The sequence below is a fragment of the Sinocyclocheilus rhinocerous genome, unplaced genomic scaffold (assembly GCF_001515625.1).
Source record: "Sinocyclocheilus rhinocerous isolate Xijiao unplaced genomic scaffold, SAMN03320098_v1.1 scaffold4462, whole genome shotgun sequence".
NCBI lineage: Eukaryota > Metazoa > Chordata > Actinopteri > Cypriniformes > Cyprinidae > Sinocyclocheilus > Sinocyclocheilus rhinocerous.
Genome location: NW_015647436.1, coordinates 54,379 through 73,035, shown reverse-complemented (window position 1 = coordinate 73,035; position 18,657 = coordinate 54,379). Strand labels below are relative to the sequence as shown.

At 33.4% G+C, this 18,657-nt stretch overlaps 1 protein-coding gene across 1 annotated transcript in view; it reads right to left on the bottom strand.

The window, feature by feature from the left end:
• Positions 1-18,379, bottom strand: part of LOC107709087 (cytoplasmic aconitate hydratase-like) — a 21,190-nt gene extending 2,811 nt beyond the window's left edge. Inside the window, exons 1-17 of the mRNA XM_016513490.1 lie at positions 18,281-18,379; positions 12,516-12,649; positions 12,216-12,384; positions 11,996-12,133; positions 10,637-10,802; positions 10,331-10,502; positions 9,266-9,267; positions 9,021-9,180; positions 7,546-7,681; positions 6,468-6,552; positions 6,215-6,371; positions 5,982-6,106; positions 5,755-5,859; positions 4,281-4,423; positions 3,786-3,933; positions 1,696-1,818; positions 327-512 (exon numbers count right to left, since the gene is read on the bottom strand). Coding sequence (XP_016368976.1) covers positions 327-512; positions 1,696-1,818; positions 3,786-3,933; positions 4,281-4,423; positions 5,755-5,859; positions 5,982-6,106; positions 6,215-6,371; positions 6,468-6,552; positions 7,546-7,681; positions 9,021-9,180; positions 9,266-9,267; positions 10,331-10,502; positions 10,637-10,802; positions 11,996-12,133; positions 12,216-12,384; positions 12,516-12,612 — 2,112 coding nt within the window. The 5' untranslated portion in view covers positions 12,613-12,649; positions 18,281-18,379. The remainder of the gene's footprint in view (positions 1-326; positions 513-1,695; positions 1,819-3,785; positions 3,934-4,280; positions 4,424-5,754; positions 5,860-5,981; positions 6,107-6,214; positions 6,372-6,467; positions 6,553-7,545; positions 7,682-9,020; positions 9,181-9,265; positions 9,268-10,330; positions 10,503-10,636; positions 10,803-11,995; positions 12,134-12,215; positions 12,385-12,515; positions 12,650-18,280) is intronic.
• Positions 18,380-18,657: the final 278 nt, after the last annotated feature.

Genomic DNA, 18,657 nt, shown 5'->3' with positions numbered 1-18,657 from the left:
ACCATGGCTTCTTGGGGCTTATTGCTTTTATAAAACGGTTATTCCATATACGTAGTAAGGTTTCACAAAATAAAACAGAGCAAATAAAGTGTAATGATATTAATAAAAACAGTATTCTTCCACCAAACAATGTAGTTCCTCAGAAACAGTTGTGGTTCCAACAAAGTGGTTGCCGAGCAACACACAAAGTAAACAAAGGTGTGTGTTTGTAGAGTAATTTACAACAGCTTAGAACACGGCTCAGCCAATCAGAATCAAGGACCGGAACGCTCCGTTTTATAAACGGCCGATTTAAGGCTCAGTTTGAGGTGAAATCATGCGTGCACCTTGATGTCGACGGTCATTCTGGGCGTGATCTGTGGAGGAATGATCACAGTGTATCTCTCGCGGCCGGTGAGCCCCAGGCTTTCAGCGCTGTCACCCGGCAGATACTCCAGAGGGATGATGCCCATCCCAACCAGATTACTGCGATGAATCCGCTCGTAACTCTCCGCTAGAACAGCTTTGATGCCCTGAGACAGAAAACCAAAAATCATCGGCACTGAGAGGAATGCATCGTTTTCTGTCAGATCCAGAAACTGGCTGTTTGCGAAAGTGTAAAGAAGAAGTGCACTTTAGCATACTTGTAAAAAGAGTACTTATTACGGAAATAACATATTTTTAAAAGAATACACTTAAGTGTGAACTTAATGCAATGTTTTCGGACACTCAAATGTATGTCAACTGCAATTAAGTCAAAATGTGTTATAGTTTAAATTTGTATTAAATGCAATTAGCTGAACTTCAAAGTGTTATCACCCAGTTAAGTAGGACTTCAGTGCATCTTCATACCGCATGTAATTTTATAATTACTCTTATTGTCTTCGAAATCTCGTTAAAGTACTGCTGAATGCACTGACAAGCATTTATAATAAACTAAAATATATTTTAATGTCATTTTTATTGAAACGTTTGTGTCATGTATTTAAATATATTTGTAATTACACGTTTGAAGTTGCAATTTGTAGTTGCAATTACATTTAAAATGCATTAAATGTAATATTAAACAACACACTATAAAGTTATAATTAAGTAATCTGCATGTGCTTTATTATGTTAGTAACGCATAAAAATAGTTATACTTTAAAACACAACAAAGATTATTAAAACATAGTGATTAAGTGTACTTTACAGTAAAATTTAATTTGACGTGTTCAGAAATATAAGTGAATATAAGTGTCTCTCTTTAAGTCACTTAAGTAGCCTTTTATTTCATTAAAGTTACATTATCTACAGTACGCCAGTACCGTATTTACAGTATGAGTGTTTACTATTGTCACTATACTATAATTAATTTTCCTAACACAATCTGTATTGTTAAAAGCGCTATATAAAAATAAATAAATACCGAAGTACACTACGTGCACATTTAATACACTTAAGCACACTTCTTTTTCCACAAGGGACATCACATGCAGACAGGATTGAAAGAGACTAGGATTGCCACGAATTAAACTATGTGGACGCAATATGTACTGAAAGCTTGATTTTCTCCCATACATATAGCTTCCAGACAGAAATGGATCATCTTGTCCAAGAAAACAACGATCCATTTCTCTACCTGAATGTCGATTTTTCAACCTGAGCAACTCATTTATGCATAAATGTCTCAGTATATGATTTTGTAGAAACATTAGATGATGCATAAAGTCTCACCAGCAGGAAGGGCCCTTTAGCCGCCCAATCTCTAGAGCTTCCCGATCCATACTCTTTGCCCGACAGAATCAAGAGAGGATGACCAGCCTGCTGGTATTTCTCTGCAGCATCAAACACATCCATCTGCCAAAAAAACAAAAACAAACAGAAACACACACAGAAAAAAATTGTATTTAAAAAGTGAAAATTGCAATGCACACACACACACACTAGGGTTGCCAACTTCAGAAAAGGACAATAAGGGACAATCGTGGCTCATTATATGACAATAAGGCACAGAATAAGGGACACTTAAAATATTTGTACTGTACCACATAGTGAATGTCATTTCAGTGTCTGCAGTCAAGTATGTGTATAAAAGGTGTAAAAAAAAAAGGTTCTCAGACATAACCTATTTATGTACATTTTCATTCTAAAAAGAATTGTAATGTCATACAGAATGCATAGAATCTGAAAGCAGCCAACTTCAGAAAAGGACAATAAGGGACAATCGTGGCTCATTATATGACAATAAGGCACAGAATAAGGGACACTTAAAATATTTGTACTGTACCACATAGTGAATGTCATTTCAGTGTCTGCAGTCAAGTATGTGTATAAAAGGTGTAAAAAAGGTTCTCAGACATAACCTATTTATGTATATTTAAATTCTAAAAAGAATTGTAATGTCATACAGATGGCATAGAATCTGAAAGCAGAACAACTGAATGTCTATAAAACGTGAGTCAATAAAGCATTTTTTAAACTACAAATTTTGAACTAAAATGTTGTTGCAACCATGTACTGTATGAATGAATGAAAATGCATATTTTCAATTAAAGACAACTTAGAGAATTTTTTATTGGTCATTTTGTGTTTTAAAAATGAGGTCCAAGGTTAAGAATACGCCTTTAGTTATTTAAACGCGAAATGTTTTTCTCTATTTAACAACATGAACTAAAGACGACTTGCCTTTTTTAACACGTCTTCTCTCAGGCAGATTGCATGTTTTCTTGCGTGGCTGGATGTTGGACTCATGAACAATATTCACGTTGTTTGCATTCGCTCAAACTTATTTGCCGAAATCAAAATTCTGCAAGATTCCGCTTGGTCTTAAAACCGATTTGTCCAAAAAGAATGATTCATTCTCAGTTTGGAGTTTGTTATCTGTATGTTATCTGGTGATCATTCTCAAGTGTCGTGATCAGCACTGTTGCTGTTGTATCAGTCAGTGGTTAGATCAGCGTAGCAATCAATAAACGGGACAAGGGAGGTCACGTACGGGACAAATCAATTGGGGACAATATAAGGGACGTCCCGTCTAAAACTGGACAGTTGGCAACCCTAATACATACTAAAACGTGAGTCAATAAAGCATTTTTTAAACTACAAATTTTGAACTAAAATGTTGTTGCAACCATGTACTGTATGAATGAATGAAAATGCATATTTTCAATTAAAGACAACTTAGAGAATTTTTTATTGGTCATTTTGTGTTTTAAAAATGAGGTCCAAGGTTAAGAATACGCCTTTAGTTATTTAAACGCGAAATGTTTTTCTCTATTTAACAACATGAACTAAAGACGACTTGCCTTTTTTAACACGTCTTCTCTCAGGCAGATTGCATGTTTTCTTGCGTGGCTGGATGTTGGACTCATGAACAATATTCACGTTGTTTGCATTCGCTCAAACTTATTTGCCGAAATCAAAATTCTGCAAGATTCCGCTTGGTCTTAAAACCGATTTGTCCAAAAAGAATGATTCATTCTCAGTTTGGAGTTTGTTATCTGTATGTTATCTGGTGATCATTCTCAAGTGTCGTGATCAGCACTGTTGCTGTTGTATCAGTCAGTGGTTAGATCAGCGTAGCAATCAATAAACGGGACAAGGGAGGTCACGTACGGGACAAATCAATTGGGGACAATATAAGGGACGTCCCGTCTAAAACTGGACAGTTGGCAACCCTAATACATACATATATATATATATACATACATACATACACACACACACACATATAAAAACATACATGTTTTGCATTATATTCTATTATTAAAATAATACAAAATATTACTTATTACTACTATAATAATAATATTAGAGTTTCACACCGTCTCCTCTGTAGGAAGGTAGATGGTACTTGGTGCTTGCTTGTTTATAAACTTGTTAAAGAGGCGGATGTTGGCAAATGTGCCTCGAGCCATGACTGCATCATTCCCTCGACGAGAACCATATGAATTGAACTCCCTCGGGGTGAGTCTAGGAATAGAAACAGAATTACATTACACATTGTAAGTCACATCTCATTTTAAAGACCATATAGACTTAGAGATCACACAGAGATAGGTGTGTAACAGCTTGAATTGGAAGTGAAACTGAAGTGTAGCCAAGTATGGTGTCCCATCCTCCGAATTTGTGCATTTAACCCATCCAAGTGAACACACACAGCAGTGAGTAGTGAACACACACACACACACACACAGAGAGACAAACCGGTACAGAGACTCAAACCCACGACTTTTGGGTTACAAGTCCGACTCGCTAACCATTAGGCCACGAATGCCCCCTTAAATTGCTGAATACACTTAAGCGAATCAACGTCTCACCCGCGGCTGGTCAGGTATCGTGCGGCAGCACTGTTACGTGCAATGTTTCCAGCAGGCGAGATGTGGTCCGTGGTCACAGAATCTCCCAAATTGAGCAGCACATACGCGTCTGTTATGGAGTTTGGTGTCTGCAGCTCCCGGGTCTAAAGATGTAACAGCAAAGGAACTTGTGTTTACAGTTTTTGCCAAACCTTGTGAAAAAGAAGTGTGTAATACAATAACAGTATTGAATGTGCACTTGTAGTGTACTTCAAATCTTAAAAGTGTATTTCTAAAAATCCGTACTTGCTTATAATATAATATTAATGAAATAAAAGGCCACTTAAGACGCTTTCATGACTGTTTCTTAACACACTTAAGTACACTTTTAAAGTGACTTTTGTAATAACATCAAATTAAATTTTACTGTAAAGTACACTCAATCATTATGTTTTAATAATCTTTGTTGTGTTTTAAAGAAGTATAATTATTTTGATGTGTTACTAACGTAATAACGCACATGCAAAGTACTTGATTATAACTTTATAGTGTGTTGTTTAATGTTACATTTAAATATTTTAAATGTACTAAACTGCAACAACAAATGTTTAATTACAACATTTAAATATTTAAACATTTATATTTAAATACATGACATACACGTTTCAATAGAAATTACATTAAAGTACATTTTAGTTTACCATAAATGCTTGTCAGTACATTCAGCAGTACTTTAACCATATTTCAAAGACACTAGAAGGAATTTTGAAATTACACATAAAAGATATACTTAAGTCGTACTTTAAAAAGCACTTTAAAGTTCAGCTCATTGCATATAATATAAATTTAACCTATAATACACTTCCATTTAATTGCATTTAACATGCATTTAAGTGTTTGAAAACATTACATTCATTTCACACTTAAGTATATTCTTTTAAAGTGGACTATTTCAAACATAAGTACTCTTTTTAAAGTATGCTAAAATCTACTAATTGTGACCCTGGATCACAAAACCAGCCATAAGGGTCAATTATTTGAAATTGAGATTTATACATCATCTGAAAGCTGCATAAATATGCTTTCCATTGATGTATGGTTTGTTATGATAGGATATTAATATTTGGCCGAGATACAACTATTTGAAAATCTGGAATCTGAGGGTGCAAAAAAATCTAAATATTGAAAAAAATCGCCTTTAAAGTTGTCCAAATTAAGTTCTTAGCAATGCATATTACTAATCAAAAATTACGTTTTGATATATTTACGGTAGGAAATTTACAAAATATCTCCATGAAACACGATCTTTACTTAATATCCTAACGGTTTTTGGCATAAAAGAAAAATCGATAATTTTGACCCATACAATGTATTTTTGGCTATTGCTACAAATATACCCCAGCGACTTAAGACTGCTTTTGTGCTCCAGGATCACAATTTTTTTATTAGGGTATAGCTATAATAATGGGAAAAAAAAGACAATGGTATACATTACCAGTCCATCAAAGAAAGGAGGGGATTTAATGTAAGTAGAATTGGGATCCCAGGTATACAGCTTGTCAGAAGGAGCTTTCAGGGAGTTCCAGCGTTCATTCACTTTCTAAATATGAAAACAGACAAACGCTACTTAAAACACTGTTTAAATATTACTGCAGAATGATGCTTTTTGGTATCTGGACATTGTTTTGATTTATAGAAGAGTAGTTTATAAGTCAGCAGTACCTCAACTTTCTCATAGACCTCCTTAAACATGGCAGGAATGACAAACTGTCTCTCCACCGCCTGGATCTCCTCCCGCGTGGGCCAGATGTCCCTCAGGAAAACCTCTTTTCCCTGAGAGTTCACGGCTGGATGAAAACAGGCCAAGAAACATGGGCAGTATTCATGTTTTTAAAGGGAGAACAACCATCGGCATGTAAAAGAATGAGATTTAATGCCTGGTAGATATTACTCACCTAAAGGCTCTTTTTCAAAATCTATTCTCATTGTGCCTGCTATAGCATAAGCAATGACCAGAGGAGGAGAGGCCAGGTAATTGGCTCGTGTGTTGGGATGGACGCGACCCTCGAAGTTTCTGTTTCCAGACAGGACACCCGCAGCCACCAAATCACCCTGAGACATCATTAAAGAAAGAGATCATCAAAACTGTTCTAAATTTGAAAATATTATCCAAAAACATTATAAAATGGAGAGTAAAAGCTTGTTAACCTGAGTAATCGCCTCTACAACCGACTCTGGAAGGGGTCCACTGTTTCCAATGCAGGTCATGCAGCCGTAACCAACAACCTCGAAACTAAAGATGCACAAATAATATATATAAACAAGTGTTGTTATTGTTAACTAAAACTATTAAACATATATGTCAATTTTGTCTTTGTTACTTGAAATAAAGCTGAAATAAAATACAAATATAAGATGGAAAACTAAAAAAAAACTTTAACAAAAATCGGAAATGTTGTCTTGGCAACAAACTGAAGTACTGAAGTAAATAAAATTACTAAAACGAACTATTTTACTAAATTGTACTAAAACATATACTGTATATATAACAAAAAAAAACGCATAAAAACACAGTAAAAACTGTGCTTAAATAAAAAACACTAACAAAAACAAAACTTAAGACACTAAAACTAATTGAAATAAAATAAGTTCAAGCTGAAGTACTAAAATGACCAGGTAAAGCTAACAATTAAATAAATTAAAATTAAAATAAAATACAAATATAAGATGGAAAACTAAAAAAAAACTAACAAAAATCTGAAATGTTGTCTTAGCAACAAACTGAATTACTGAAGTAAAATAAGTGCTAACATTTTACTAAACTATTTTACTAAACTGTACTAAAACATATACTGTATATATAACAAAAAAACAGTGAAAACTGTGCTTAAATAAAATAAAAAAACACTAACAAAAACAAAACTTAAGACACTAAAACTAATTGAAATAAAATAAGTTCAAGCTGAAGTTCTAAAATGACCAGGTAAAGCTAAAAATTAAATAAATATAAATTAAAGCTAAATATAAAAAAATAATATAAAATGGCAAATGCAAACTTAATAAAACTTAAAATAAAATTAAAATGAAAACTCAACATATAAAAATAAAAGCCAATTCAAAATATTAATAAATACTATAATAGTATATAAATAGTACTAAAAGTAACATTGAGACCCTAATGCCAGTCATAATGATTCAGTTAGAGCCTGTTTTATTTCTGTAGTTCCTTTAAATCCACAAGAATTATATTTATGTGAAGGAACACAGACAATGATGAGCTCCTCACCCTAACTGTGAGAGGAAGTCCATGACCCCGCTCTCTTTAAGGTAGTATGTGACCACTCCACTGCCTGGAGACAGACTGGTCTTTATGTACGGCTTGACACTGAGACCAGCCTTTACAGCCCTCTGCGCCAACAGACCTGACAGAAAGAAAGAAATAGCATTACATTACATAGAAAAAAATACATGTCCAACTGTAAAGTGACAAAATCACATTTTGAGCTTGTTAACATATTTATAATGGGTCTCAAAAATGGGTAACAGGTCTGTTTTGAAAAACTAATGCCATATATTTAGGATTACAAAACAAAGAGGCTCAACCTTAGCTTTTGTTACTCCACACAGTATTTTGGCACAAATGTATCTGTCAGTTGGTAAAAGCTGCCAAATTTGACCGATGCAAAGACAGACAGGTTGCAAAACATGCCCTCATCCTCAAAAACCATAAGCAAAATATTGCAAGGTAAAAGAAAACACAATCTAGACTACATTAAATAAGGGTTCACTTGAAACAAGATTTAAAATAAAAATCATGCTTTGGTAAAATCAATTATGAGATAATTATTAAAATAGTTTTAAAAAATAAAAATAATTATAAGACAAAAATTAAAATTATTATAATCTGAGTCATAATTATAAGTTAAAAAGTAGAAACTGACAAAAAGTCATATCTCAATTTTGTAATAAATATGTAATGTAATGTAATGATTATGACTGCCACAATTTAGAATTTTTGTCATAATCATGACTTTTTATCATATGTATTGCTTAAAAAGTAACTCGTCATAATATTGATTTTTGATTATGACTGTCACAAATTAAACTTTTTATGTCATAATTGTGACTTTGTATATATTTATAATTTTGGCTTATCATAATTGTTTTATGTCAATTTTGACTTGTGTCAGTTATAACTTTGTCATAATTGCTTATGTCTGTTTTATATTATACTATATTAATATTTTTGACTATACATCGTGGTACTCTCATGAATGGCGGCAGAGACTGACCCGGAAGAGAAGAAATCGTTGAATAAAGACATTATTTCTGTTTTCTTTGCACACAAAAAGTATTCTCGTAGCTTCATAAAATTACGGTTGAACCCCTGATGTCACATGGACTATTTTAACAGTGCTTTTTTTAAAAGCTCTCGGATTTCATCAAAAATATCTTAATTTGTGTTCCGGAGATGAACGAAGGGGTTTGGAACGTCATGAAGCTGGGTAATTAATGACAGAATTTTATTTTTTGGGTGAACTATCCCTTTAAATGTACAGGTCAAATAAGAATGACATGGAGCAAGAGTCATATGGACTACTTCTGTGGTGTTTTTGGAGCCCCGTTTCCATACACTTTTAAAACATGGAAAAGAGCCATCTGTTAACCCTCAATTTTTACAGGAATAAACATGTTCTTCAAGTGACATGAGGGTGAGTAGGTGAATTAAATTCGATGGCATCCCTGTGGACAGACATGTACCTGCTCCCAGCATGACTGAGGGGTTACTGGTGTTAGTACAGCTGGTAATAGCTGCGATGACCACGGATCCGTGAGACAGAGAATACTCCGCTCCGTTAAACTGGAAGGACACTTGAACATCATGACGCTCAGGAGCCACCTGGAATCCTTTGAAGCCTTGCTGTAGACAGACACAGACACAGACAGTGATGGATGACACAGGTGAGCAGGAATATGTCTCTAGACAAGAACGGTTGCTTCAGCACTGCTTTAAAGAACCCATGAAAAATCTAAATTTGACTATTTGTACATTTTATGACACTACTGTTATGTCCATAGTTCATGTATATTAGCTTTGAGGCCATCTTTAATTTAGTGTACTCTTAAAGTTCACAAAATTAACTTGACCAAACTACATACACACTTAACATTTTTCAAAAGGAAATATGTGGAGGAATGAGCTTCCAGATATTCCTGTAGTGACATGAGAAAAACAAAAACAAAATCATGCTTTGGTAACTATTACATAAAACATATATTCTTAAAAATGTTAAAACGTCGAACAAAAATGTATATTTACGGTATGTAATAAATATGACTCCCATCATTTTTTACTTTTAATGAAATAATTAGGAGTTATGTCAATAGTTTCGATTTTTTATGTAAATAATTATTGCATAAAAATGCTGACTGTCATAATTTTAACGCACTTAAGTACACTTTTAAAAAGTGCACTTTGTCAATGTCAAATGAAGTTTTACTTTAAAGTACCTTTTAAATCACCGTTTTAGTGATTTTTTGTTGTGCTATAAAGAAGTACACTTATTTTGATGTGTTGACTAACATACTAAAGCGCGTAAAATACTTGATTATAATTTTAACTGTAATGTTATTCAATATTGCATTCAAAGTTAATATATTTTAAATGTACTAAATTGCAAATTGTGTAATTACAAATATATTGCACGTTTCTATAGAAATTACATTAAAGTATATTTTAGCTTACCATAAATGCTTGTCAGCACATATTTCAAAGACAATCGGAGTAATTATGCAATTAAAATAAATATGCACCTAAGTGGGTCAAAAAGCACTCTAAAGTTAAAAAAAATTGCATTTAATATTAATTTAAACTATAAAACATATTAATTTCATCGCAATTTACATGCAAAAAAAACCAAATCTGAAAACATTACATTTAGTTTGCACTTAAGTATATTATTTTAAAGTATATTATTTCAATAATAAGTACTCTTTTTATAAGTATGCTAAAGTGTCTTTTTAACAAGGGTCAGAAGCTTTTAAAACTGATCAGGGACAGGTTTACCCACCCGTCTGCTTCAGATAATGAATGCTGATCTGGTCTACAGGGAAGAAGGCAGCGGTGGCTCCAAACTCAGGGCACATGTTGGCGATGGTGGCGCGGTCAGCGATAGACAGCTGAGCAACACCAGGGCCGAAAAACTCCACAAATTTTCCAACCACACCAACTTGCCGCAAATGCTGAGCAGAGAAAGCAGTAAAACAGAGCAACTTCATTTTTAAACATCCACTAAACCATGGAGCTTATTTGAGTTATTGTTTCTTAAAAGCAAAAAATTTCACCATAAAATTCCGATATGGCAAGACTTGCATACCTTGGTGACAGTAAGCACTATGTCAGTGGAGGTGATATATTTGTTAGGCGTCCCCTGTAGTTTGTAGCCGATGACCTCTGGCAGCACCATGCTGATCGGCTGACCCAACATGACCGCCTCCGCCTCGATACCTCCAACACCTGCTCCAAAAGATCGGAGCTTAAATCTCAGCTCGACATTTAGCATTTATTACTGAATTTCCCTTTTTCTTTATTTATAAGCCCAACAATGATACACAATTTAACTTTCTTTTTTTCCAAAATAACAAAAAAGGAACAAAAGGTCGAAATTATGAGATACAAAGTCATAGTTATGAAATAAGTCAAAATTATGACATGAAAGTTGAAATTGTAATAATTACAACTTATGTATTATGGCTTTTACATAAATTGTCAAAATTATTAGATACTATATCATTTACAACATAAGTCAAAATTATGACACAAAAGTCGAAAATGTCATAAGCATGACATGCCTTATGACTTATATATATATAAAATGTCAAAATTATGAGATACTAAGTCATAACTATGCCATAAGTTGAAATTATGAGATCCCACCCGTCTGACATGAACTGCCTTAATTATGACTTAGGCATAATTATGCATTATGATAATTAGGCATTATGATTTACACATAACATGTCAAAATTATGAGATACTAAGTTATAATTGTGAAATAAAAAGTTGAAATTGTTATAAGTGACATGCATATGACCTATACATAAAATGTCAATTTTGAGATGTGAAGTCATAACTATCGCAATCGAAATTATGAGATACATCATAATTCTGACATGAAAGTCAAAATAGTTATAATTATGACTTATGTATTTTGACTTATACATAAAATGTCAAAATTATAAGATACTAAGTTATAATTATGAAATAAAAAGTTGAAATTGTTATGTGACATGCATATGACCTATACATAAAATGTCAAAATTTTGAGATGTGAAGTCATAACTATTGCAATCGAAATTATGATACATCATAATTCTGACATGAGTCAAAATAGTTATAATTATGACTTATGCATTTCGACTTATACATAAAATGTCAAAATTATGAGATACTAAGTCATAACTATGCCATAAATTTTCACAAGGGTGTCATTTTCTCATGCTGTCTACGATTAAGCAAACACAATCTGTGTTCTTGATTTAGATTTAAGAGATAAAAAAAATAAGTTGTAGAAGGCAAATACTCTTGAAATGTTACTCAGTAACACAACTTGAAAGTATCTAAAACATTTCAGCATGAGAACTCAGCACATGAAAACAGACATCAAATAGAGTCTGTTCTGATCGACAGACTATGTAAAACTATTTTACATTTCCGTCAAATGGCAAAGACCTACTTCCTGTTGAAGTCAACCTGAATGGAATGATCTATGACAAGGTCTGCCGGACAGACTGGATTAATCTTCTCGGGGTCGCCCTGTAGTTTTTTCACTGCATCACGCATGGCAGCAAAGTCGACCACTGCAGGAACACCCCTGTTTACAGAGAACCAACAATGAGACGTATGTAACCGGAAGACGAAAAGCTGCAGGTTATGGAGACCCAGTTAAAACCTACGTGAAGTCTTGCAAGATGACGCGAGCCGGTCTGAAAGGCACCTCCACGGTCTGACTCTGCGTCACCTTCCAGTTGAGGACTTTCTCCACATCCTCTTTCTTCACCAGGAACCCGTCACAGTTCCTCACCGCAGACTCCAGCAGCACACGGATGGAGAAGGGAAGCTGGTCTTCAAAGAAAGGCATAGAGAAAGACACAGTCATGGCTCTACTCAAGTCATTTTCCATACAATAACCCTGCCAGCAGCACAGTTGCTGTAACTTTCATTCAACAATTCATAGATATAAAATACCGTCTTACCATATCTGGGGTCTTTGAGCTTTTTAAGGTTGAAGAACTTGTGGTCGGGCTTCTGGGGGTCCAGAGGCTCAATAATGTGTGCATAAGGGTTCGTCATAACTAAAAACACGCTTCCTCACCGCACACTCTTGAACCTTTAATTGAGAGGAAGAGAAAAATTCCTAAGTAACTTGCTGAATTCACTAATAAACAATTTTTGGCGATGGTAAAATCAATGGTAATACCATGTTTTTTTGCACATGAGATCACAAATGTTTACCACTCAAGTTATGATGTGAGAAAATTATGGTATTATGCAAACATTCCCAATTGTTTTATTTGTATTGAAAGTGCACTTGTGTACTTTACATCTTAAATTTACATTAATGAAATAAAAGACCAGTTAAATGTAGGCCTTTTTTCATGACCGTGTTTCTTAACACACTTAAGTACACTTTTAAAAGGTGCACTTTGTTATAGTGTCAAATTAAAAGTTTTACTTTAAAGTACATTTTAAATCATTATTTTAATAATCTTTTGTTGTGCTTTAAAAAAAAAAGTACACTTATTTTGATGTGATTGATACTAACAGACTTAAGTACTTGATTATAATTTTAACTGTAATGTGTTATTCGATATTACATTTAAAGTTAACTTGCAACTTCACCATTACAAAAGTCTAATTACAAAGATATTTAAATATATAGTTTGGTAATAAACAATAGTTTGGTCCCACTTTAAAATAGTTGTCTTTAACTACTATGTACTTAAGTAAAAAAAAAAATGTAACTTAGGTACAATGTACTTATTGTGTTCATGTTAAACTGCAAAACACTTTTGCTGCTACTGAGGAGGGATTCGGGCGAGGTTAGGGATAGATTAGGTTTAAGCGTGGGTTAGGATAATTACAGATGTAACTACAGAAATTAACTACAAGAAGGTATTTTTAAACATAAGTACAATGTAAAAATGTATGCACACAGTAGTTGCACTTAATTAAAATGTAAGTAGTAAGACACTTAATATAAAGGGGGTCCAATAGTTTTAACTATATTGTGTTATTCAATTACATTTACAAGATAATATATTTTAAATGTACTAAATAGCAACTCCATCATTATAAATGTGTAATTACAAATATATTTAAATAAATGACATACAAGTTTCAACAGAAAAGACATTAAACTATACTTAGTTGACCATAAATGCTTGTCAGTACATTCAGCAGTACAATTTAACCATATAAGACAATAAAATTATGAAATTACATAAACGGGTGTACTTAAGTCCTACTTAAGTGGGTCAAAAAAGCACTCTAAAATTCAGCTAATTGCATTTAATATAAATGTAATCTAAAATACATTTTCATTTGATTGAGATTAACATGTAAATAAGTGTCCAGAAACATTACATTCAGTTCACACTTAAGTATATTCTTTTTTCCATAATAAGTACTCTTTATAAAAGTACCTTTAACAAGTTCAACCAGTATTTGCAGTAATTTGCAATAATTATAACTACACCTTTGATCCTGTTCTGAACGGCAAGACAATTTCCCCAAAAAATCCAGAATATGTCCAAAATATCAAAATCTCTTATCCTGGCACTCCGCTTCTGCAAAAGAGAGTTCGGACTCTTTCTCCACCTCTATTCAACACCAAAGGCACGGGAACTTCCCAGAATTAAGAGGCTGGTACGTGACAGCCGGGACGACACCATCTGAAGCCGCTGCCAGCACCAGAGATCAAGGAGGCACAACTTTATCACTGGTTTATACAGAACCATGTTGACAAATCTCCAGTTTACATCACAGCCTTGTTATCCGCTGGATCTTACAGAGATCAGGTTCATGCAATGAGATAAACATGCTCCTCTCCAAAACTGTGACAGATAATGTACTTCAAAAGAAACTCATAAGTGACCCTGGACCACAAAACCAGTCATAAGGGTCAATTTTTTGAAATTGAGATTTACAGATCATCTGAAAGCTGAATAAATAAGCTTTCCATTGATGTATGGTTATGATAGGACAATATATGGCCGAGATACAACTATTTGAAAATCTGGAATCCGAGTGTGCAAAAAAAAATCAAAATATTTTTGGCCCATACAATGTATTTTTGGCTATTGCTACAAATATACCCCAGCGACTTCAGACTGGGTTTGTGGTCCAGGGTCACATATGAGTCTGGAGATTTGGAGAGGTTTTGGACTGGTTGTGATGCATCAGGTGAGTGGTCAGACCACAAGAGTCAGAAATAAAGCCAACTCTCTTTCTTCACACCAGTTTCCTAATGTTTCAATCAATCTATTCATATCCAAGTCATGTCTGCTCATAGGTCATGATTACACTAGCGGCTCTGTGATGTCTATAAACGCCTATAATAACTGTGTCTAAATAAAATGACTGTATATTTAACCCCTTAAGGAAAAGTTTAAATGTTTGATGTGCTCTATATACAGCATGTGCATTGATTTAATGTTTATATATGTGAATAAAAGCGATCATGTCTCTTTAGAAGACTTTTTTTAACCATCAACGTTTTGGGTGAATGGAAGTACAGAAATCTCACAGGTTTTATTAAAAATATCTTCATTTGTGTTTAAAAGTTATGGGATTGGAAAGACATTTTCATTATTGAAAATTTCATTATTGGGTGAACTATGCAATATCATAAATAATGTGATAATGCATAACTGATATTTCAGACAAAATATAGACAAGTAAAAACAATTTAGCTCTGATTTTAGCCGATGTTTTACTTAATAAAAGTTCAAATTTGGGGGAAAACGAGATAGCAGATCTACTCAAAAGAGGCAAAAGAAGTAACAACTCTAGCGGAGTAACAGATAACAGATGAGCGGACTGATACAAATGATAAAATGTGCCAGTGCTATACAAATTATGACCAGTGTTGTTATTGTTAACTACGACTAAAAATTATTTTCACTAATTGAAATTAGGGTTGCAAAACGGTGGAAAATTTCCAGTAAATTTCGGAAATATTCCAGAAATTTTGGAAACTTTCCAGGATTTTGTTGTTGTTGGAATATTCCAGGGATTTTTGGAAAGTTTCCGGAAATTTACCGGACATTTTCCACCCCTTTGCAACCCTAATTGAAATAAAGTTAAAATTAAATAAAGTATGAATATTAGATTTAAACTGCCTTGGAGTTTTCAGTTTAAGGTGAAGTACTAAAATGACTAAAATTTAAATAGAAATAAATCTAAAGATAAATACAAATATATAAGAAGAACTAATAAAATGACAAAAGCACATAGAATTACAAAAAAAAAACTAAAAATATAAAATACGGTATATTATATTTTGTTATATTATATAAGCCAATTCTAAATATTAATACAATTTATAAATAATGTTATTTTAGTACATAAATACTAAAATTACACTGATTATGAGCAACACTTGTTCAATAATATAGTGGCTGATATGCTGATATTTAATACAATTTAATGCTCCTGAATGAGGCACAGTCCAAATATAATAACATTATTTTATTTAAATAATAAGAAAACATGGCTAGCAATACCAAGGTCATGAGTTCAATTCCCAGGGAATGCATGAGCTGATAAAATGAAGACACTGAATGCAATGTAAATGACTTTGTATTGTGACTTTCAATTCAAGCAGCTGAGTCTTTAGCCATTTTCAAAAAAACATATTTTTCGCCAGCACCTGACCAATTAATACTAGCACTTAACTTTCTATTGTCCTCTTTTGTAAGTCGCTTTGGATAAAAGCGTCTGCCAAATGATTAAATGTAAATGTATAAAATGCAGCGGTCAATAGACAATTATTAGCTAATTAGTTAACCCAGCTAATATATATCCATCTATGCTTAAATACTTCAGATGTTCATTCATTATTTTTTTAGTGATGCAATATAAGTTTCATTCAATGACTGATTGTTCATCTTTAACCATTTCTGATTTTGCAATAAATCAACATTACTACAGCAGAAGGCAGCAGTTTACAACCCAAGGACTTCATTTAAACCTTAGAAGAAAAATGAGGGCATAAGGGCCCCTGGTGCTTCACCCCAGCAGGTCTTCTCATGCTATCATGTTAACACGTTTAACTCAGTTCTCCTGGGATATGAGCAGGCAATGAGGCCAAGCTGTGCAGCAAGCAAAGTGTTTTGTTCCTGCTCTAACAGCAGCATAATTGTGCAACACATCAAACAGAAGACAAGTACCGACCGAGCAGGGTGAACAACTATAATCCCTGCAGGGAAGGCAGATTTACAGCAAATGATTGAGGGACTAGACTTAAAACAAGGTTTTTCAATCTTTTAGATGCCCCTAAACATGATCATTCTTGTGCGAGGGACCAAAAATGTAAAAGGGATCTTTATAGATTCTTGCATAAAGACCCAATTTATACTGTGAAAACTTAATATTATAAATATTCAGAAAATATTTTGTTAGTTTTATTACGTTTTTTTCCCCCAACTAATTTTAGTGCTGTACTGATATATTAATTTATTTACTTGTATATTTATTTACTTACATTTTTTTGAATGTAAATAAATAAAATAAACATATACATTTTAGATTCAAACAAACACAAAAACAGATTCATTCATTATTATTATATTTATTTATTTGTTTATTCAGTACTCATTTATTTACTTATTCGTTTTTGTTTGAATCTAAATAAATAAAATAAATATACAAAAATGAACACCAAAATAGATTTTATTTACTTGCTTGTTTATTCAGTACACATTTATGTTAAGCAATTTTATTTATGTTTATTTGTTTGTTTGAATCTAAATCTCTCTCTCAATCTAATTCAAACACAAAAATATTTTTGTATTCATTTAATTTTTTATTTATTTGTTTATTCGTGTGATTGTTTGAATCAAAATAAATAAATAAAATCGATTGAAATAAATACATATAAATAAGCCAATAAATGAGTGCAAAAATAAACAAGTAAAATAAATAAATATTTTTTTTTTCTAAACATTTTTCACGGACCCCACTTTGGCCAAGGTCACATCATAAGAAATGTAATTCCTCTGCAGCAGTTTATGCATGTTTCAGTGATTTAGAAATACAAAACACCTTACAAACAAAACATATCTGACTGCAGAATCACCAGGAACCAGCTTTAAGTTACTCCAGTGAATCACCATCTGATATCTCAAAGCATGAGACTCAGGGCCAAGCATAACACAGAATGAAGGTTAATCTGAGGCAATATCTGTGCATTTCCACCCAGTCTTGTGACCCAATGCCATTTTCTAGTCAGGCAGTGAGAGTCCAGTATGGTTGTGTGTGATAGACTCTGGACTATGAAATAAGGCTGTGTTTCTCAGTCTTCCAGGAACTAGTTTAGAGGATGATTTACTGAAGCCAGTGCGCGATGTCACAGAAAAGTAATGTGCAAAAGTCCATTTGCACTAACTTTACACCAGCAACTACACTATTAGCGCGTGCACTTTCAATTCATTCATTGTCAGTCAGCTGATAGCTTGTTAGCTCACGTGCACTCAACCAAACCAGAGCCGAAACTGCTGATATTTCCACTCGATCTCGCACTAACACGCACACATTTAAGCTGCCATAACGCTCGTGCTAATAACTTCAGCTGCATGCTTTTAATATGCAACAGCACGGAGCTTCCCGATATTAGCCTGATAGACAACTGTACAAAAACGATGAACTCAAACGCTAATATGAGCAGAGATGTAGATGTAAGCATGCAGCATGCAGTAATGTTCATGAAGCGCTGTGTAACAGCTTGTTTAGTGCTTACCTCGTAGTGTGTACTGTAGAGTTTTTTGTAGATTTGAGCGCTGCTGTCAATAGATGTTCGTTCGGCCTCTTAACGTTGATGTTTTTACCGTAATTCCTCTAAATGAGCAGCATATACACTTACACACACACAGAAAGACACACACACACACACACACACACACACACTTAAAGTAACTTTTCAGACCTGTTGATTTACAAAATATATGTGGCAAGCTGTTTATTCCTTTAAAACTAGCTTGTGTCTATTTTTGCATTACTAGTAGCCCTACCTATTTTGTTTATTAGTAAGTAACCCAATGACACGTGACTTTTTGACTAGTGTCTAGCGATAGTAATTCAAAAATATTTCTTATCTCATTACCTATGTATTGACTA